This window comes from Gobius niger (assembly GCF_951799975.1).
Source record: "Gobius niger genome assembly, chromosome: 21".
Classification (NCBI taxonomy): Eukaryota; Metazoa; Chordata; class Actinopteri; order Gobiiformes; family Gobiidae; genus Gobius; species Gobius niger.
Window position 1 is genome coordinate 1,863,437 of NC_136872.1, and position 22,665 is coordinate 1,886,101.

General features: G+C 43.0%; 1 protein-coding gene across 2 annotated transcripts; it reads left to right on the forward strand.

Moving 5' to 3' along the window:
• Positions 1–5,647: 5,647 nt before the first annotated feature.
• syt4 (synaptotagmin IV) lies at positions 5,648–18,844 on the forward strand. 2 transcript variants are annotated; one of them, XM_079580665.1, is made up of 6 exons: positions 5,648–5,774; positions 9,965–10,344; positions 10,763–10,999; positions 11,380–11,703; positions 15,341–15,458; positions 17,930–18,844. In XM_079580665.1, exons 1-6 carry the CDS (start codon positions 5,741–5,743, stop codon positions 18,238–18,240), a joined length of 1,404 nt encoding a protein of 467 aa, XP_079436791.1. In that variant the 5' UTR covers positions 5,648–5,740; the 3' UTR covers positions 18,241–18,844. The 2 variants fall into 2 exon arrangements, with proteins under 2 accessions (XP_079436791.1, XP_079436792.1); XM_079580666.1 differs by having other exon boundaries at positions 10,766–10,999.
• Positions 18,845–22,665: the final 3,821 nt, after the last annotated feature.

Below are 22,665 nucleotides of genomic sequence, written 5' to 3' on the forward strand. Positions count from 1 at the left end.
CACATATTTTAGGTTGATGCGCCCAAACACAGAGAGAACATGCGCCTCCATACAGACAGGCCCACCAGGTCTTGGGAACCAAGTAGATTTTTTCTTTTGTTGAGAATTGTCTTTCAAATCACCACCTCTTCATTGTATTTTCACATGAGCTTCTGGAGCTCGGAGTTATTATTGTTATTTGTTTGTTTTATATGGACATAACAACAGCATTGGACAAACCAGATACTGTACATTGTTTTTAGAGTTATAGCAAAACTGCTCATTTGCAACACTTGTCCATAGGAGGACAGGAAACACATTTAACAAAACACAGTATACAGTGAGCATTTAAAAAGGTAAACAATACACATTCTCAATATACATTTCATATACAGTGTTACCATATGTGCAGCTTTGATTTGACTTCAGCCACTGTTTCAGACTGTTCAAGCTGCTCAATGTCAGTCTGCAGCAGTGGTCAGAGAGTTCCACAGTCTGGATTCATTAAAAGAGAAACTGGACTGTCCAAAAGATTTAGTAAATCTTGGGAGAACACAGACCCACAGACTGAGGCTCTGGTGGAGGGTCTGCGTGAGCCCTGACGCCTGACAGTGAGACGGAAAACAGCGGCGACACATGACTGTTCAAACATTTACAAAACTATTTCAGAGTACTAAAATATATTAAGTTTTCAAAAATTAAAAGATTATGTCTATGAATGACGTCACAGTGATGCCAGCTCATAGACTTGTGAAACCACCGGCTTGAGTGTGGACGGGGCGCTATGGAGACACGTCTGAACTGAATCATAAAATCAGATTTTTCTTTTCACACGCTCTATCTGCACATTATGACATTTTTGTCACACAAAAAAGCCAAATAATTTAATTTAAAATCTAATTTAATTGCTTGTCTTGACCAAACCCAGAGCCACCATTTTTTCTCTTAACTTTGAATCTGCTTTTATACTGAAGTCTTGCCCTACATGTATTTGTTTTTTTGTTGTTGTGACGATTGTCTTGTATCAGGCCAAATGTGCACTTTGAGCAGTGAAAAATTATTTTATGGCCAACTTTTCCAAGTTTTGGTCTGGCAAATTAAAATCATCAAAGCTATAATCTTACATCAAAATAAAAGTGTTTCTTTTCAAAACACAGTGGGTGGATCAACTTGCACTGACTCCACTTCCCCCACTCTCCCAGACTAAAACACGCCAATAAAACGACACTTTTCAAAGCCTAATATTGAAAGTATTTTCTGTGTTTTAGACCCGGTCAGTGACAGATGCTGCTCCAAAAGCTCATCCTGTCCCCGAGTCAGAGCGATCCCCGACTGATATAATGGTTCTGTAAAACTGTATCTTTATGGCTCTCGCAAGTTCGGCCTCTTCCCAAAGTATAAATGTTCCTAACTGTAAATAACTTACTTTACAAAATATATTTTTAGGGAAGTATTGTGGAACTAAATCTCATTTCAACCTGAAAAGACTCACAGAGAGAGAGAGTTTTATTGGATATGAATCATGATTGAGGCTCAGACTGAATTAACCATGTGAAAAACACAGAGTGATTCCCAGGATGTTTTTCCTTTACGTTAAACCATACCAGTCTGGTATCGGTTAAAAAGTTTAAGTTCTACTGGTATTACAAAAATGAATGGCACCGAAAAAAAATCTTCTCTCTTTTAGATCCAAGTTCTGATGCTGTTGGTCCAAGGACAGCATTAAAGGAAGTGACTTGGTTGTTTCACCTCAAATCAATAATTTGTTCCCCCAATTTTTGCCTTTTTATGTAGATTTTCTTCCCCATGTTTTCAAAGAAAAAAATGCCCAATGTTTGCCTCATCATTTTTGCTAATTTTTTATTACTAATATTTCCCCAAATTTCCCCAGTTTTCCCCCCAATTTATTCCCTATTGTGTCTAATTTTCTCCCCATTTTTCCCCAAATTTCTAATTTTTTTCTCACACATTTCTTCACATTGTAGATGAACCTGATATTTTAAACGTGCAGATCTTCCACAGACACATTATTGTTCTGTTTTTCTTCTTAGTATAGGTAGAAAAAGCATCGTTCAGTATCAAAAACCAAGTATCGTTAAATACTTAGAATCGCGAAAAATAAATAAGTCTAACTGTTCCTGGTTCAGACCCTGCGTGGGGCATTAGATCATGATTATTATGATTGGATTTGCTGTCGTCCCAGCTCAGCCCCATCTCGGCCACAGTCCGGTCATGTCCCGGTAACGGCCCGGACGTGCACAGGGCTCCATATAAAGGCACGTCTCCCCCTCCTCGCCTCAGCGTGGCTCCTGCGTCACAGGCGGCGTCAGTGGATGAGCTCAGCGTTTACCCAGCCCGGGAGGAGGAGGAGGGGGAAGGGTTAATATCAGGGACCTGCAGACCGGAGCCGCTGCACATTCAGGACCACAGATTATCTCAGTGCAGTTTTTACAGGACCAGTTTGATCCCTTAACAGTTGAATTTTCACCTGGAAAGAAAAGAAGAAAAAATAATAATCTTCACAGAAACATGTTTAATTATTGCTGATTCAATGCTTCTCCATAGATTTATCTGGGGATTTTTTGTAAATGATTTCATTCCAAGCCAGACTTATTGATTTTTGATTGTCACTAAGAAACAGCTTATTTCAAGACCCAAAATCCCCTCTGAAAACTCATATTTAACCCCATAGATTTAAACACAACAGGGTCTTTTTTACACTCAAAAGCAGTGCAGAAAAGTAAACCTTGTCCATTTTCGCATGATACTGTATTTAAATGATTTTGCCAAAGGAGGAGTCCCAAAAGAACCACGTGCCGCTGCTTTTTCAAAAGGGAAAGAGGACATTAACCGGTAGGTTCATTACTTTAAAAACTCTTTAGTGATTGTAGTTACTTCATGAGCCACAGACCAGAAGAAGATCTGATTATAGAACAGGGGCAATGTCAGGCCCGAGGGCAAAATCTGCCCCTCCAGCGTAAGGACATGGGCCAAGATGATTACGAGACATTAGGGATCAAATACCTGTTGTCAATTTCTTCCATGTTTCCTGGGGGAGGCTCTCAAGCTCCATTTTAGACAGATGTGAAGAACAACACTGGGGTTTACTTTGGATCAGGATCAGGAGGTCCGGCCCCTGGACTTTGGATCAGGAAGAACATCGTCCCACCACTAAACTAACTTACCCTGTTCTATAGAAGATCATTTGGGCAGCACGGTGGCACAGCGGTTAGCGCTCACGCCTCACAGCTAGAAGATCCCGGGTTCGATTCCCACCTGGACGGGGCCTTTCTGTGTGGAGTTTGCATGTTCTCCCCGTGTCTGCGTAGGGTACTCCGGTTTCCCCTACCACTAAAAACATGTACAATAGATTCCCCTCTGGGGCCAGGACTCCCCTGAAAAAGAGATTCTTAATCTCAGTGGTATTTCAGTTGTATTTTTCTTTTGCCCATTACTCCGGAATAGAAAGTGTCTTATCTGTCAAACAAACAATAAATAATCTACTTAGGCCTCCAGGGGGCGATCACACCTTTGTGGGTCCGCATGTATAGTTTTACCCCGAAAAACCCAGTGTAACACATGTGATACGAACAAGAAACATGAGTGATAGCAACTTACTGTGTTTTGTTTTTTTAATCTACTCATTCCAAGCTTTAAAACAAGCCTAACCTGAAATCCCTAGGGCTAACGGAAGCTGTGCAACAACAAATTGAAAAGTCCAACAAATTCGTGTCAAAAGCGGGTAAAGCGACATGAATGCCTGGATATTTTTGGTGCTTAACCTTATTAAAAAGTAAGTAATGTTGATTTATATTGTGAAAGTGCAGATAAAACAGCAACATTGTGCTTCTGAAGAAGAAACTGTCTGATTTTCAAATAACATGTATAATCTAAAATGAAATACCTATAAACGCCCAATGTGACATATATGTCACTTTACAGATCTTGGACACCAGGGGGTGTTTCCACAAAATAACATCAGAAATGTGTTCTATACGATCCATTTAGTCTGTGTGATAACCAGCATAATTTTCCCCTGAAGAAAAAGGGGTCTGGGTTCTTATGGGTTAACACATTGTGTGCCAAAAACAGAAAAACTCGTTTTTGCATATATATATATATATTTTTTTGTTATTACAAAACTAGAAAGTCTAATATACCTTATGTGTGATTTTGGTAGGTCTGTGATGAACAGAAGTTAAATCAATTAAAACTCTGAGGGGCGTGGCTTTGAGTAGTAAACAGCTGTAAACCCGACACTTCTCTCTCGCTCTCTGGAGCACGTTTGACAAGGCAGAGCGGCTGGAAAGATCGAGTTGAGATTTTAACATTTCTCTGAGTTTTTAAATGATTAAAATCAGTTCAAGAACGGCTGAGAAACATCCTGCTAAAGTCTTCAATCCGAGAACCAGGATGTTTAAATGCACTCGCCATAAAAGGTGATCGATAACATGCAGTGTTTCAAAACATGTCAACAATAATGTATCGTTGAAAATTGACTTGAAACGGAGATATTTAGGCATTTGCCTCTTCAATTAACATTATTGTCAGTCCAGAGAGGAGAGAGGAGGAGAGAGGTTAATTAGAAAGGAGACTGTTTCATAAAACACTAATTATCTCCGAATCTGATTTTGATCCAAACTAGCCTCTGTTTAGCGTAGGATTTCTCAGGAACCGAGGCACGTAGAATTAAACTGTTTTCATCTATGGATACACCTACAAAAATCATGGAAAATGGTCTGGATTGTTGGCACTCTACAGCTCAATCCCAAAAACAGTGCTGCACTCACTGTGTTAAATACAAAAATGTAAATGTGTTTTGATTCAGTATGATACAGTATGTAAAGGATCTGAGAAATCCTCTGTATTTTCTTCCTTCATTTGGATCATTGTGAACAATCGTAAAGTCGCTGCGGGGAATGTGGAAAAAATGTAAATGTAGAGATGTCAATTTGAAACTTCTGCTGTTGATTACTGACATACATATCGTTAGCCACATAGCATAACTGCCTAACTAAAATGGCAATAAGAGAAAAACAATGTGTTTCCTCTAAAACGTCTTTTTACATGTTTTCCAAAATCAAAACAAAAATGTGTTAGGCAATTATGCTAAGTGGCTAACGATATGAGACAAATATGTATGTCTTCATATAAAAGTAAGACCTTTTATGTCTAAAAATGACCCAAACTTCCTAAAGTTCTGGCAACAAAATCTGAATAATGGATGGACCTGTTGTTAAGTCCAAGTCAGGAAAGTTTGAAGTCTGTACTACTACTGCTACTAAAGTGGAGAGGTTGTTGTAGCAGAGTGATAAAGATGTATTAAAATGAACTCATCTAAATGTTAAATTGTGACTTCCTCTTAACCTACCTCCTCCACTCAGACAGACGCCGGTGCCTCAAAAACAACATAACAAACATAAAACCAAGAGGCTCACATCTGCTGTCCTCAAACTGCAGCCGCTCCGGTCTGCAGCTCCACCCGGGCTCATCCCCCGACAAACAGGAGCAGGGAGGGAGGAGGGGAGAGCGAGGCGGGTGTGTCTGTTCCCATCGGCGCACGCTCACACTCTCTCCACAGCCACAGAGCGAGCGCAGCACACACTCACACTCAAGCCTTCACATTTGTTTTTCTCTCCACTCAAACAAGACCAAAACATTCCAACAAACCTCTAAACCCAGAGGAGGAGGACGCAACGGGATCGGAGTAAAGGCAGATCGATCGTCACAGCGGGAGATTTCAGCACCTCGGACAGCGACCATGGCTCCGATGGCGGTGGAAGGAGCGCAGATCGGTGAGGAACGCTTTGCCTGCATGTTATCGTTGGTGTCTGAGGGGTTGATTCGTTTTGGAAATATCAGATGGCCTAACATTCATATATAATAGGTTTAATGTGAGGATTTTGAGGCAGATTTTGTAACTCGGTGGGATAAATATTGGGATGAAGGATCAGGAGTCGGCTCGGGCCCATGATTTATGGAGAATACACCACGTCATGGAGACGAGAGCGCCGTCTCTAAGCCTCCATTTGACACAAACCTGCACATCCTACAATTTGAAAGTAATGCATGTCTTTGTGTCAGTGTTGACTTGTTTTATGTGGAGTTCGGTCGCGTCTTAGTCCAGGTTTAGAATGTCCACAGTGTCTTGACCATTACATAGAGCTGGGCGATACTGACAAAAATGAATATCTCAATATTTGTGATATCAATTTCTTGATAAAAAACAGAACAGACTTTTTTTTTTCACTTTTTCCTCCATGTTGTCACTATTGTCACTATAATCTATTTTCAACATTTCTTCCACATTTCACGACATGAACTTGAATATCTTCCAAACAGCAATTTCGAAATATGATCTTGTCGACGATATGATTTCCCTTCTCTATCGACCATTGGAATCACCTTAAATGTCTTTTATTTACATCCACATTCCATCCGTGGACTGCTTTCCCCATCGTCCTCGATCTGTTCCCAGTGTGGGCCTCGTGGGAGTGTGTGCGATTAAGAAAACGTCTCTGTAAGACTGGGGTGTGCCATAGAAACCTGCTTGTGGAGATACAAATGTCAATCTAATTGAACTTAAAGCATTTTTATCAACACTTGAGGCCCGACATGCCCCCCCCCCCCGGCTCGGGCATGTCGTGCTGATGGGAGGGCTCCACCCTGATGGACGAGGCTCTTAAAGATGTGTGTGGAGCGAGACCGAATCAGGGCTGAGACAACACCCAAATAGTTGGGTGGGGGTTGGGGGTTTTCAGATTCTAGGATAATTTGACTAATGAGCATCTTCATTAGTTAAATAGTGGAGCAGATTAAATCCTAATACTTGACTTCTCTTTGGATTTGTACAGTAAACCCTGGAGTACATTAATGCAGTCGTTTGTGCCTTATCAGTTGATGTTTTCTGTGGTCTATCTAATAGGTTATGTTCAAGTTCTAGGATTTGATGATGTCAGAATGTCAGCTGGGGGGCGGGTACTAATGCAATAGAGTTTTTGTCAGAAATCTCCAAACATCTCCTGATCTTTATTTGACAGTGACTGGATTCACAGGCCCACCCTGCTATTTTTATGGCTGGACAACATCACGCTCATGTTTTGGAATACTGTCTCCACTTTTGGACACCTTTCAGAGAAAAAACTTACTGTTGTGCCAATAAGTTCACACACCCTGGTGGATGTTTTTCTCCCTCATGGTCAGTGATGTTGTGAAGCCATTTATTGTGGAAAAAAGTGTGAACTCATTTCAAATCACCATAACAAAATAAAATACCAAAATGACCCCAGTTCTAATACTGTGTATTTAGCACCTTTAGCATCAGTGACAGCTCCGAGTCTTTGTGGTTGTGGTGGTGAAGGTTCTGTTTATAATCTCGTGTTAAAGCGGACCATTCTTCTTGGCAAAAACCCTCTAGTTCCTGTAAGTTCCTGGGATGTCTTACATGAACTGCATGTTAGAGTTCACCCACAGTGGTTCAATGATACAGAGGTCAGGAGACTGAGAGGGACACCAACTTTACAGAAATTAAAAGAGGGAGCTTCTGGTATCCAGCAAAAAGATGGTGCTCATGGAAGGAGGCAATAGAATGTGCAGAGAAAAATCAGGTCCAGGCACTCATCATTTGCAAAAGTGAAAAGGGACCTTCACTTTATTCTGCTGGAGCCACATCAGCCAAACACCTCCATATTTCACATATTTGATGTTTGCTAATTGTAAACCTTGAAATTGTCTTTTTTAGAAATCAGAAATAGTTGAACTAAATGCTTCTAGCTGAATAGTCTGACTCCTGGTTTAGCCCTTACATCCAAAGTCGATATTGGTGCTGATCACATGATATTTGAGTAATGCCAGCTCATGTTTCCCTCCCCGTATCTCTCTATCATGTGGTGGTTCACTTCATTCTGAAATGGGGGAAGTGCTCAGGCCTCAGGTCACTGTAATGAAGCCATTACACGCTTTATGAGACGATAGTGAATAAGAATGTCAGGATGGATCAAAACCTTCCATAATCCGAGATTGTTTGGAGAAGCAGAAACACTTGGCTTAATGGTGAATATGAATTTGAACTATATATACCTTATACAAAGACTTTGACCCTGTTATAGAGTATCAAATACAGTATCTCCTCACAGTTGTTTCCAGCCTTGATCATAAAGATGATCATCTAGTGAAAAAACCTCAAATGTTCACGTTTGGAATGTTAATGTAAGATGTTGGGAACACATTTCATGAACTTGTTGTTGTTTTGTTTTAATTAAAGGAATAATGTTCACGGAAAAGTCAAAAACAAACGAAGATGATACACTAGTACTTTGCATGATTTTCGATACTGACACCTCAACAATACTTACTAAATAAAAAATGTGTCGTCTAGAACCAGAAAACAGAACAATGATGTTAGGAAGATCTGCACATTTACAACATCGGGCTCATCTCTAAAGTAAAAAAATGTGTGAAAAATGGGGAATACAGACATTTGGGGGGAACTGGGGGAGAATTGGGAGAAACTATGGAAAAAATAAGGAAAAGGAAGAAATCGGGGGTAAATGGGGGAAATGGGAAAATATTAGTTAATAAGAAATGAGCAAAGATTAGTGGAGTATAAACATAAAACATTCCTGAACCACAAAAGTCTAGTCCTTTTTTCAGACTTTTCCACTTGACTATATGGAGGTGTCATAAATATTTTTTCTGAGAGCCACTTAGTTTTGCAGACTTTTTTCTTCCTTTTTATCTTCATAGTCTACTTTGGTCCTGCACACTATTTAGATTGGATGTGCGTGTTTTTCCTTTTTAACGCTATATGGAAGTGTCAGCCATAGCCTCTGGTCCATACCCTCTGGTCCATAGCCTCTGGTCCATACCCTGTGGTCCATAGCCTCTGGTCCATAGCCTCTGGTCCATACCCTCTGGTCCATAGCCTCTGGTCCATAGCCTCTGGTCCATACCCTGTGGTCCATACCCTCTGGTCTAGAGATGCGCTGGTCGACCCGAAACCCGCGGTCAACCCGCGGGGCCCGCGGATTCGTTCGGGTCGGGTACCTCAAAATTATGGCAAACTTCTGGTGCTGGTGGGTCGGGTTACAAAGCGCACTTTTTTTTTGTGGTCCTTATATTGTTCGCTTACAACATACAGTGCATTCCTATCCATAAATGCCACACAAAGTCGACTGTGTTTAGATGAATGTTTAGTTTTAAGGGGTAAACGTGTCATAGCATGTTCTGTTTAGATGTCACCAGACCTATCGCTTATGTATGACTTTGATCACCGCTACAAATGCGTCACAATAGCCGTGCCCAAGTACATGTGATGAAAGTAATGCATCAACAAGAAGCAAGGTGAAACTAAAATCAAAGACACAGCGTCTTACTAACCTGACAGCAACTTCTTAGCGTCAGGTAAGCTCCTCCACTTCAGTCCAAACTCCATTTACTTTGACAGAATGAGTAGTCCATGACGTGGTGGAAGTAAAGCCTCATGATAGTTTCTGCTCCTTGCAGTCCATAAGCAATTTCAAAGGTTCCTCAGCGGTGCAGTAGCAAAACAAAGCATCAAGTGCTAATTCCTGCCTCTGGTCCATACCCTCTGGTCCATACCCTCTGGTCCATACCCTCTGGTCCATACCCTCTGGTCCATAGCCTCTGGTCCATAGATTCTGGTCCATACCCTCTGGTCCATACCCTCTGGTCCATACCCTCTGGTCCATACCCTCTGGTCCATACCCTCTGGTCCATAGCCTCTGGTCCATAGATTCTGGTCCATACCCTCTGGTCCATAGCCTCTGGTCCATAGCCTCTGGTCCATAGCCTCTGGTCCATAGCCTCTGGTCCATAGCCTCTGGTCCATAGCCTCTGGTCCATACCCTCTGGTCCATAGCCTCTGGTCCATACCCTCTGGTACATAGCCTCTGGTCCATAGCCTCTGGTCCATACCCTCTGGTCCATAGCCTCTGGTCCATAGCATCTCTGTGTGTGTTTCCAGTGGCACTCCCAGCCGGCGTGGCCCTGGTGAGCGTGTTCGGCCTGGTCTTCGCGGTGTCCGCCTTTGCCTGGATCTGCTGCCAGCGGAAGAGCACCAAGACCCACCAGACGCCCTCGTACAAGTTTGTGCACATGCTGAAGGGAGTGGACATCTACCCCGAGAGCCTCAGCGGGAAGAAGAAGTTTGCCGCCTCCCCGCCCGCGCACGAGCTCCACAAGACGGACGTGAACGGGAACTGCCACGGCCTGTCCCCCCAGAGGAGCTGCACCCAGGCCTCCAGCCCTGGTGGCACCAGGCCCCCCATGCACCTGGAGCTAGAAAAGAGGGACCTCAACGGGAACTTCACCAGCAAGCCCTTCCACCACCACCACAAGGCAGAGGTATGGGCAGTATCTTTGAACCAAAAAACACACCTGGAACCGATTACTTTAAGTGACTCTTCTTACTTTTTTGTTTCTTTCCCCTTGAGTCATTCATTTCTACTCAAAGTACCCCATAAACTCTAAGGTGCAGTCTATTCTTTAGAAAATCATCCGCTAAACTCTAATTTATTGGTGTTTAATTGTGTATTGTATTAAAAAATACTGTTTGACTGCAACAGGGCATTCTGATATCACTCAACGTTGTTGTCATTGTTGTTCAATGTTATGGAGCATGTCTTATTATAATTTTAAACTCATGTTATTCCTCATTTGAAAGCTCAGAACCTCTAGTGACTGAGTTTAAAAGTAAGATGTAAACGCTATTGTCTTCAAACAGTCATTTGAGTAAATCTAAAGCCTCTTCCACTCCCCGGAGCAGCAGAAGGTCCGGAGCTCCCCAGACCTGGAGCTGCCCTCTCCCCACCCCGGCTTCACTCAACCTGCAGTGACAGAGCACCGGGAGCCGGCCTCACCCCCCAGCACCACCTCCAGCCAGGCCCCCACGCCCATGGTGGAGAGAGCCCCAGCCGAGGAGCGCGACAGCGGGCTGGGGACGCTGCACTTCGCCCTGGAGTATCAGGCGGAGAAGAAGGCCTTCATCGTCCACATTAAGGTACGCTGAAGTAAAGAGATAAATATCCAACAAGAACATAAGTGAGTTTAAACACTGTTCTCTTGGTCTGCTCTCTGTTCCACTTCCTGATGTCATGAGGTGGAGCCCTCCTTCTCCATACACCTTAACCATACCAGTGCTCAAATTGTCATAAAAACAGTCATATCGAGTGTTCAACTCCATTACTGCAAACAGGCAAGGCATGCTTTAGTGAAGGCAATTTGAGCTCTGAGACATGATCAGGTGAAGGTGTATTGACTTAAAAGGAAGATGCCTCATGAATTCAGCCATTGGACCAGACTATTTTGTTTACTTGCTGCAATATTGTATAAAAAAAACGAGTTGTGGCAGCAGCTAACAGCTGATGGTCCATTGTGCAGGAAGCCCAGGGACTGACCCCCACAGACGAGCACTCTCTGACCTCTGACCCCTACATCAAACTGACCCTGCTGCCGGAGAAGAAGCACCGCGTGAAGACCCGCGTCCTCCGGAAGACTCTGCACCCCGCCTTCGACGAGACCTTCAGCTTCTACGGCCTGTCCCAGGCCCGCGTGGCCCAGCTGTCTCTGCACTTCGTGGTTCTCAGCTTCGACAGGTTCTCCCGGGACGAGGTGATCGGGGAGACGCTGGTGCCCCTGTCCGGCATCGACCTGAGCGAGGGGAGGGTGCTGATGAGCCGCGAGATCATCAAGAAGGACAACAAGGTAAGCATAAGGAACCTTTGTGCTGTTTCAGTAGCAGGCCTGCTGTGACGTGCTTCAGACAGGAGAGAGCAGGGACTCTTTTAGATTGCCTGGAAATCCATATCCAGACTCACTGTTGCACCAGCGACAGTTTGGTGACTGTGGCATCAACTATGTTTTGAGGTGGAGCAAACGCGGGTTTACTCCACAGTAACCTTTGTGCTGTTTCAGTGCTTTGACAGGCTTCAGACAGGAGAGAGCTGCACTGCCAAAAGTCATATCTAGAAAAGTTCACATTATTTGAATTAAGAATATTTTGCGCTTATTTGAGTAATTTTGACTTGCCAAGTAGACATATTATAATTTCATTAGCATTTTGCCTGGAAATCCACTCACCAGAGATTTTTGGTGAGCGTGGCATTTATCTACATTCTGAGGTGGAGCCAACGCGAGCAAAAAGAAAGTGGAGTAAACCAATCAGCAAAAGGCGGCCGTATGTTGCTGTTGTTGTGATGTTATTACCAGTTCCACACTAATATTCGAACAGGAGTATGAATCAGGAAATTTACTGTTGATGTATTTTTTGTTCATTTATGGCCGATTGGAAAAAAAACTCTGTCCTCTGTGCGCCATCCATGCAATTGTACGAATCCGCTTGCACAAGTCTCTTTCAGTTTTTTCGTGCAGCTCGGGCCCTGACTGTTATCCCTGTGTGTAAAAAAATAATAATGAGAGCCATCATTCTGGACATGCGAGGCCAGATTTTAGAAGAACTGTTTCCGCTGCTTCTGTGGGAGTACTGCAGTCAGACTAGGAACACTTTGGTGCATCACTGAATCTGGCAGTTATCTTTAAATATTGATTTGAAATGCACAATCAAGCCAGTCATTTCCCACTCACCCTCTTTCCTTTGTGCACCATTAACAGAAGCAGCAAAACTCTGGGAATCATTATCTCTCTGTAAACTTCCAGCGCCTGCTAAGTGCACGCTGCAAATCTTTCTCGATTCTGAAAAGTACAAACTGGATCGGTACACACGGAGCTGGCATCCTGGAGTCCCTTTGAACTGTTTGGTGCGAAAAACGCCTTTAGCACTCAGCAATCCATGAGTCATTCATTCCACGTGGTGCTCGTTCTGTAGCAACAGCCCCCCAAGGACAGCCGCTTAGAAACTCGTCTGGTTGGATAAAGGAGGCCGTTCTGTGTCTCTTTTTATTTAAAAGTCATAGAACAGTCACCAAATGGCTCACAACTCTTCCCACGGTATGTCTAATAGGTGGCTAATAGGGACCGTCTTTCCAAACAAAGCAATCAGTGTTTGATTTTTAACAATCACATAGAAAGACATGGCAGATGAGTAGGGCTGGGTACTGGTACATGTTTTCGATAACGATACTGATCCCTTCATGATACTTTTTCCAATATCTATACTAAAATATTCATCTAGAACCAGAAAACAGAAGATCTGCAAATTTACAATGTCGCGTTCATCCTCAATGTCAAGAAATGTGTTAAAAAATGGGGAATAAGTTGGGAAGAAATATGTAAAAAAAAAAGGCATTACGATTAGAGATGATAAGTTCTTTTACCTTTACAGAAGCAGGTCATCCTCAGAACTATCACCAGCATGCGGTGAAGTGTCAATTATAAGCTGCTCTTTCTTCCAAGGCGTGGTGAGTCTGGCAGCGATCCGTTTCCTGATTTCGGTGGCTTCTTTTATCCATCCACCCATCCGTCCATGGCTCCTTCTGCAGGTGGTGGATTCACAGAAGGACGGCCCCATGTGTCCAACCCGGGCCTGTTGATCTCTCATAAGGGGCTTCTGAACCGCTCCTTGTCTGACCCGTCACCTAGGACCTGTTTCCCATGGGAGACCTGACCAGGGTCACGAAGCCCCCGACAACAGAGCCCGCAGGATCATTCGGGCGCTCAAACCCCTCCACCACGTTAAGGTGGCGGTTCCAGGAGGGGTTCTTTTATCCAGTGCTTGAATTTGTTAGTTTACGATTCGATAACCGACAAATACAAGTGCTAAAAGCCATCGAAATCACGATGGATGGATGGATGAATGGATGAATGGATGAATGGATGGATGGATGGATGGATGGATGGATGGATGGATGGATGGATGGATGGATGAAAGAAGCCAGACTCACCACGCCTTGGAAGAAAGAGCAGCTTATAATAAACACTTCACCGCACGCTGGTGATAGTTCTGAGGACAGCCTGCTTATGTAAAATTAAAGGAACGTATCTCTAATCGCAATGCCTTTTTTTTTTTTTACACATTTCTTCCCAAATTATTCCCCATTTTTCCACTCATTTCTTGACATTGGGGATGAACACGACATTGTAAATTTGCCAATATTCTGTTGTCTGGTTTATAGATGAATATTTTAGTATAGGTATTGGAATTCGAAACCCACAAATTCAAGCACTAAACCTTGGAAGTTATGCTGATCAAACCTTCATGCAACATCCCAAAACCAAGATCTACAGTGTTTGAAATAATGCCTGTTGTAGGAGTATTAATATTGGACAATGTGACATCCCTAATCGGCAGCTCAGCAAATGCAGCAAAGGGGCTGAAGAGGTGGTTTGGCAAAGTGCCGCAAAATGGCTGGATATGGAGTAACTTGAGTTGTCTCTGGGCAGAAGTGAGAGCATTACCTCAGGCCTGGCTTCCTGTATGAAACACACTCCCAAATGGATTTATGGATTGGTAATGTGATACAGGGCTAACGTCCCACAGGAGAGCACTGACTATAAGAGCTGCTCAGTCTCAAACCAAACCGCTCCACAGGAAACAAATGTGGGTCTTTTACTTGTCCTCCTGGCTGCTACTTGCATGTCAACATGGAGAGACAGCACAGAAAATACTATTATAGATTTTCATGTAATGGGCTGCAGTCGCGAGTGAAGTGAACTGCAAACAACAATATCTTGATGAATTAAAGCAAGACGCTGCTGATTTTTCATTCAACTAATTCATCTACTTCTACTACACTATCAATCCACCACCAACTCTCTGAAGACCTTTACAATCCATGCTCTGAACTGTGGCTGCGATAGACACACACGTCAAAAAAGTATTTTACAAGTATTTTACATTAATGAGAACATAATAAACTTTTGCCTTGATTTAAGTGATTCTGACTTGCCAAGTAAATGTAATTTTCTATGCAATAATATATATATATATATATATTTTTTTTCATTTCCTTTTCATTGATAGATAATTCAAGGTAGAAGAAAATCAAGGTATAAAATTCTAAAACTAAACAAGGTCTAAAAGCCAATCCATGATTAATGAGGCATGAGAGGTTCCCATGGCAAATGAGGTCACTTTTGTCCCGACTTATGAAGCCTTATCAACTGGACTAAACCAAGTCTAAACCAGGATACAAAAGAACAAGCTTATTGCACAAGGACTTTTTTTTGTGACAGTGTTCTTTACTTTCTTCTAACCGTGTTGGATTTTCTAACCGGGGGTGCAGAAATGCTTTCCAATTTCCCAAGCAGAAACTATAAGATAGACATTTAAAACATGAAACATGAATATTCCATCTACGATTATGATCAGTGTTGACTGATGAAGGTTGACATGATTCTGTGTTTCCCAGTGTTGAGACGGTGTGTGTGTTTTGTGTTTGTGCAGAAGACTTCAGGCCGTGGCGAGCTGCTGCTGTCCCTGTGTTACCAGTCCACCACCAACTCCCTGAGCGTGGTGGTTCTGAAGGCCCGCCACCTGCCCCGCACGGAGCACGGACCCACAGGTACCACTGCAACTACTACTTCTACTACACTATCAATCCACCACCAACTCTCTGAACACCTTTACAATCCGTGCTCTGAACTGTGGCTGCGATAGACGCAATAGATGCGTCAGTATTTTACATTATGAACAAACGAGGAGAGTCTGCGTTTGCTGCTACGGGATTTAGTAGACGATAGACCATTTTTTGGGACAACAGCCAACCGAGGCCTGGAAGTACTGCATCTCGTCTGGGTGGGAAAAGTGGGAGAGCACGGTAACAGAAGAGCAGCTCTTCTCACATGTGTCGGTCTGAACGTGCAGGTCTGTGAAAAGCTTGAGCGTGATGGTCCGGGAGGGTTCTCACTTGCCTCCACAAACTACAGACCCTCAAATTCTACTACTACTACTACTACTACTACTACTACTACTACTACTGGCACAACTACTGCAGCAGTAACAGTAACCACTGTTACTGCTGCACACCCTCTGCCCCACATGCTCGTATTACTCCTGCACACCCGGCACAGACCAGTTCCAAAATAGATAGTTCGATATCCAAACTTCTTCCGGGTCCAAACTGTGGAATGTTCCGTAGATCAACAAAGCAAAAACGCAACATATTCTTAATCTCCTGCTGAAGCAACAACAACTAAAAGGCCCATAACGGTGTTATGCTTATTTATGATAATTACTATACTTTATGTCACCATTTCTCTAAGCAAAATGAACATATTTATATATTGGAAAATGTGCCTTCAGTGTGTGTTAGAGGATAACATTAAATCGCTATTTATCATCCGTGGGTCAGGCTGTACAGTCGTATTATCTCTGTCGTAGCCTTGACTGTGCTCAGGCGCTGCTCTCAGCCACTGAATGTTTTCTTGCGCATCAGCATGACGCTCTGAGAGGGTATTTATCACTCTTCTGTGGAAGCATAGACTTGAATGGTAGGACTAGCGCAATGTCTCGAGTTCATGTCTCCGGGTTCCATACCGATGGTAAATAAACTTCTCCTGTAACATCCAGACTGCGGCCTATCCTCTCGAACACCTTTGTTAATTCGGGCGTTCTGCTCTCCCAAAACTTCATCCGCTAAGCGGCGCTGCAATAAAAAAAAATGACACTGTTCGTGTCCTAGTGCACTTCCTGCTGCTATTTTACTGCATTCAGACTGAACGCGATGGAGACTTTCTGCTTTGTTTTATTGTCTTAGTGGTTTGTGCAGCCCTGTGAGGCAACTCCTGTTGTAATATTGGGCTGTACAAAACCACTGATTGATTTAGACGTCAGGGGCGAGTGATTTTAAATGTGTTCTGAAGTGTAGGAAGGAGCTCTTGACTGAAAAATAACTGCTGTTTTAGTTCTAACTAGTCCCTCTTTGTTGCTGCCATGTCCTATGGATCTTCAACTATAGCTATACACACGATCTACGCAAGGATCTCCCTAGTATTTAAGCTCATATCCAGCCCATATGTCTGAATAAAGGATGATTATTTGTGCCAGTGGACAATGGCTATTCCAGGTTAGCCCCGTTAGCTTGTTACAATCGCCTACAGCTCATTGTTGATGAAAAGTCCGCAATAAACCACAAATGCATCAAGCCCGGCTCAGTGTGTGATCATCTCAAAGGCTGCTTTATATAGTTACCGGCTGTATTCACGTTATTGTTGCATAATAATTGTTTTCACCGGATCTATGCGCTGCTAAGGAACTAGTTCGCTCCGAGCGAGCGGTTAGCAGCTCAGCTGCTGACTTATTTTTTGGCATTCATGGCTGATGTTCTCACGTTGAAAACACAGACTCGATAGTTGTATTGAGCAGAGAGATAATCAGAGGCTAGCAGTGCTTTTTACTATAGTCTCCAGGGACAGCTCACAGACCCCAGGGGCAACGCTTAGCTATCCTGCCCGGCCTTCGAGGCTACGAGCCGGGTGGGAGACCGTACAGCAGGGCAGTGTCCTCTGAAGGCAGGAGGGGGAGCAGGAGGTACGAGCCCCAAATGTAGGGAGTCGGAACAGTCGAAGTCTGCATCATCAAATATCAGCAACAGAAGTGTATTCCTCTCTTAGCAGAAGATGAAGCAAGCAGCACGAACGAAAACGCTCCGGCAGAACTGGAACTGGCGAAGACTATTGTTACCCATAATGCACCGCAAAATTCAGTCGCTCCCCCGCCCATCGGATGAAATTTTGGGAGAGCAGAACACCCGAATTCTCTAACAGTGTGTTTTTCCCAGAGAAGCTTTGCTAAAGAAAGTCCGGAGTAAATGTAATACTTCTGTGTGATCAGACACTTGAATAGAGCCTTGTACAAAGCAGCAAAATCCCATTATTGGGAATAGATTTTGGGAAAATCCATTGTTACCATGGAAATCCGCTATGTTTGTGGCTGTTAGCATACATTTTCCATAGACCTATATGAAAAAAAACTTGGAACAGCTCCGTTAGGTGCTAAGACTGAGTCGTGCTAACAGCCTGTGTTCTGTTGCAGACCCCTTTGTGAAGGTGAACATGTTCCACGGGAAGAAGCGGATCTGTAAGAAGAAGACCCACGTGAAGAAGTGCTCTCCAAACCCCGTCTTCAACGAGCTGTTCGTGTTCGACCTTCCCTCGGAGCGGGAGCTGAAGGACATCAGCGTGGAGCTCCTGCTGATGGACTCTGACCCCCGCAGTCCCAGCCCGGTCCTGGGACGCCTGCTCCTGGGCACGTCCTCGGCCAGCACCCCCGGGGAACACTGGAGAGAGATCTGCGAGCACCCGCGGCGCCAGATCGCCAAGTGGCACGGTCTGAGCGAGGACTAAACCTACGGGTAGAAGACAAAACGGACATAAAGGGACGGGGTCATTGTTTTTCCGCTGCTGCCGTGGAGCTCAACAGTCCCGCCCACCTCGAAGACGCAATGGGTTCTGGGAGTAAAATCCCCCATAGGCTTGAGATTACGGCATGCCTGAGGCTAACCAGCTACAGACCATAACATGAACACTTTAACAAAATATGCCGAAACATGGCAAGAGGCTTTTATCCATGCTTTTTCTTTTTGGTTTCACTTGTAATTGAAATTGTGGGTTTCATGCCTTGGTTAGTCACAGAGCTGGTTATCCTTGGACATTTCTTTAGGAGCTTATGAACAAATCTTCTGTTATTTTGATCCAGACATCGTTTCACATTCTGAAACAAAAAGTCAGAGGGAATGTACGGGCTTTATATGTCTGGGACGAAGAGTGGGCTTCGAGGTGGGCATGACTTTTGAAACTGCCGTCGGACTCGGACAGAGATGGAGGGGGCTTGCAGCATCATGGTATAGACATTTTTGAGTCGGGACGTCCAGAGGAAACACTTGTTTGTTCGTATGCATCCTCAGCATGCCCAGACCTTCTGTTTCATTCTCATCGAGCCGTTGTAAAATCCCTTCCTGATCGTTTCTATCCGTATACGTTAGACGTCCTCTCGGTGTTAGCTTCAGCTGGGAAAGACTGATGACACGCAGCCTCGTCCATGAGTAATCCCACAGACTCACGGGGAGAAAGTCTCCATGGCAACAGCGGTCGTCACGGCAACAGTGCGCAGCCTCTTCCTATTACTTTAATACATTCTTTCCCTTCTGAGTCATGCCGGAGCGCAGTAGCGGATTGTCCTGTTTTCTAAACGGCTCTTTGATGCTTACAGATGTGGATGTTTCTTATTTTTTACATTATTTCCGTGCAGATGTTTTGTATGTTCGTATTTTCTGGCTGGACACGTGAATGTGGACACTGGCTGTCGATGGCAGGGGCGTGTCTGGACGGTTTGTTTGACTCAGGGTGGCTCAGGGGCGGCACCAGGACAGGACTCATTAAGGATAAAGTGCTTATGTATGACTAGGGCTGGGTACCATTAAACAATACAAGTATGGTATTGTATTGGTATTGGTACAGCTGGTATCTAAAAAATATATAAATAAATCATTACATCCAAGTTTTGGCGCTGTTGGTCAACAAACCTTGAGGAAATGTAAATTTAAAATAAGAAAAAAATGGGGAAAAATTGAAAAATATTTGGGAAAATTTGGACCAAAAAAAAGGGGCGTAAATGAGGGGAAAATGTTGTTAAAAATAGGGTTGAAATTAGGAAAAATGGGGAAAAAAAGGTTTTTTTTTTGCTGCCCTTAAAGGAAGTTTCTTGGTTGTTTCACCTCAAATAATTGATGCAAATGCAAAATAAATAAAATGGAAGAAAACGTAGTAAATTAACATTATGAATCTGTTTTCTGGTTCTAGATGACAAATATTCCAGTATAAGTATCGAAAAAAGGATCGTTCAGGTATCGGCATCAAAAACCAAGAATCAAAGTAAAGTATCAAATAAAAATGTAGCGGTACCCAGCCCTATGTGTGACCATCCCCACTTATTTTGTTAAAGCCACACTGCGGAGCATTCCAGGATATATGTTGCTATGTCACAATAGCGTTTACACACGTGAAACATGCAAGCGATACCAAAGTTCAGATGCTTTCTGTCGTGGTTTATGATAAATCCAAAAACAGACTTATTATTTTCATGTTTGTTCTATTTTCCTGGTTTAGTTGTTTGTTGATGAACAAAATGAAGAAATATATATATACATATATATCCCTTACTTTGCATTGCTCTCACGCAGCCGCCATCTTTATGAACATTTATGAACAGGGCTGCAAAGGGGCGGAGAATTCCGCATGTATTTCTGGAAACATTACACAAAGTTTCAATGGGAAATTAACTCGGAATTTTGGGCAAATATATGCAAATAAAAATACACTATTACTGAACTAATTATGTCACGTCAAAATACAACTTTCCTAAATGATGATTCTGTTAAATGGTTAAATTCAAATTGTCAGTGAAGCAGCGACCTTCAGGTGCATTCATTTACATTTATTCCCATAGATTCCTGTTCATTTATATGGAAAATGTCCCAAACTGAAAATCCCCACAATTTTGCAACTCTGTTTATGATGTGTAGCATCACCTCCATGGAGACGAGCTGGTGATGTCCCTGAAAAGTTCATTTTGTCTGTAGTAAAATGTCAGTTTGTACAGAGGATATGCTCAGTATTTTATTCTAATTACGGGGGGAAATGTTGCGCAGTGTGGCTGTCATTTTGATCCGACTTGTAATTGACCCCCAGTGTGGACACGCCCCTGGTGTCTGGTCAAGTGTCCGTCCTGTGACTGTGAGCAGGCAGATCAGCTGTAAAAGTCTGTATATCTTATTGATAAAATGTTGCAGATACCGACGGAGCGGGCGTGGCGTCTTTCTTCAATGCTGGTGTGGGGGCGTGCGAGGGGCTGATGTAATGCTCCAGATGAGGTCATGTTTTTAATCCGTCTGAGAGGTTTGCACTAATGCCCCGTCAGCAGAAACAAGTCGGCCCGTTTACCCTAAATCATGAGTTTTTCTGTTCTGGCGAAACAAAAGTGTCATTTGGAGATTTTGTTGGGAAGTCAAGGCAGTGTTTTCAACTTCAGTCTTCTGTTAGGGATGGGCGACACTAAAAGTACTTTAAATACTAAAGTATTAAAAGTACTAAAATACTTTTACTCAAGCACAAGTAAAAAGTGGGCGGCACGGTGGCGCAGCAGTTAGTGCTCACGCCTCACAGCTAGAAGGTCCCGGGTTCGATTCCCACCTGGACGGGGCCTTTCTGTGTGGAGTTTGTATGTTCTCCCCGTGTCTGCGTAGGTTTCCTCTGGGTACTCCGGTTTCCCCTACCACTAAAAACATATACAATAGATTCCCTTCTGGAGCCAGGACTCCCCTGAAAAAGAGATTCTTAATCTCAGTGGCACTATGCTGGTTAAATAAAGGTCAATAATAATAAAATAAAAAAGTAGTGACCATTGGAGTTCTTGTGTGTAACTGAGTTTATTTACAAAGACGCCATTAATTGTGTGAAACAAAATTATGAAAGAGAAGAAAATACAAAAAATATATATATATATTACGGGCCGGTAAATCCGTGGTACTTACAGTGGTAATTACTATTAATGACAGTGGTACTTATTGTGGTACTAAAAGTGGTAATTACTAGTAATTGGGGTTAGGGTTAGGGAGTCACAGAGGTACCACTGTATCTCTCATTACTAAGAGATACAACTCTTAGTAATGAAGGTTGTACTTCTATTTACTTTGGTATTTTAAGTGATAGTTTCTTGTAGTTACAGTGATACATCTATGGTGCTTACTGGTAATTCAAGGATACTACAGCCGCAATTCATAGGTAGAAAATGTGGTACTTCTACAAACAGAAGTAATTTCTAGGATTGTGTGACTATAAAACAACATAAAACAGCATTAGGGAAAACAACCTTCATTACTAAGAGTTACCACTGTTTCTGAAAGTACTTACCTTGAAATTCTCACTATAGTATCCTTTAAGTACCACGATAAGTACCTAGAAGTACCACTATTACTACAAGTATTTACCACTGTAAGTACCACAATAAGTACCTAGAATTACCACTGTAAGTACCATTGTAAGTACCAAGGACTTACCGGCCCGTAATGTAAAGAAAAAATAAAAATATTTTTTAGTAACACTTTACAAGGAGCACGAGACGAACTGCATCTACTTCATTCATCAAAATGAAGAATTTGAGGCTTAAATATTGAAATGATTATTATTTTACAAGTACAAGTAAAAAGTACAATATGATAAAACTACTCTAAGAAGTAGGCCTACTTGTAAATGTAATTGAGTATATACCACATGTTCCTTAATCAATAGGATACTGACACTTTTGGGGTCTTTTTTGTCGATACTGGTCAGTTCATTTGACCATGGTCTGGATCCATCCCCACCTCATACTCTGGAGGAGGTGATTCTTCAGAAAGAAGGCAGCACACACTGTAGAGGCACGCATGGATTATGGAGCTCCAGACTTGGTGATTCCTCCGCTGTCGTCTCCTCCTCGGCCACACTGACAGGCATGTTTTATTCGCTCGGCAACCTGATTTAGTCGGGCTGTTTCTCTGTAGCTGTCGGCGCTGTTCAGATCTCACTGCCCTCCTCCACCCCGCCTACATATGTGCCAGATACCAGCCCATTCCGATCTGTATTTGAGTTGACCATACATACACAACACAAGGAATCATAATACAATGATTAAACAACATTACGCAGGTACGGGGCCTCTGAATATGCAAACATGAAACGAAGGAAAACTTGTGATGCCCGTTTCTGTCACATTTAAGTCAGGGTTTTCTCAGA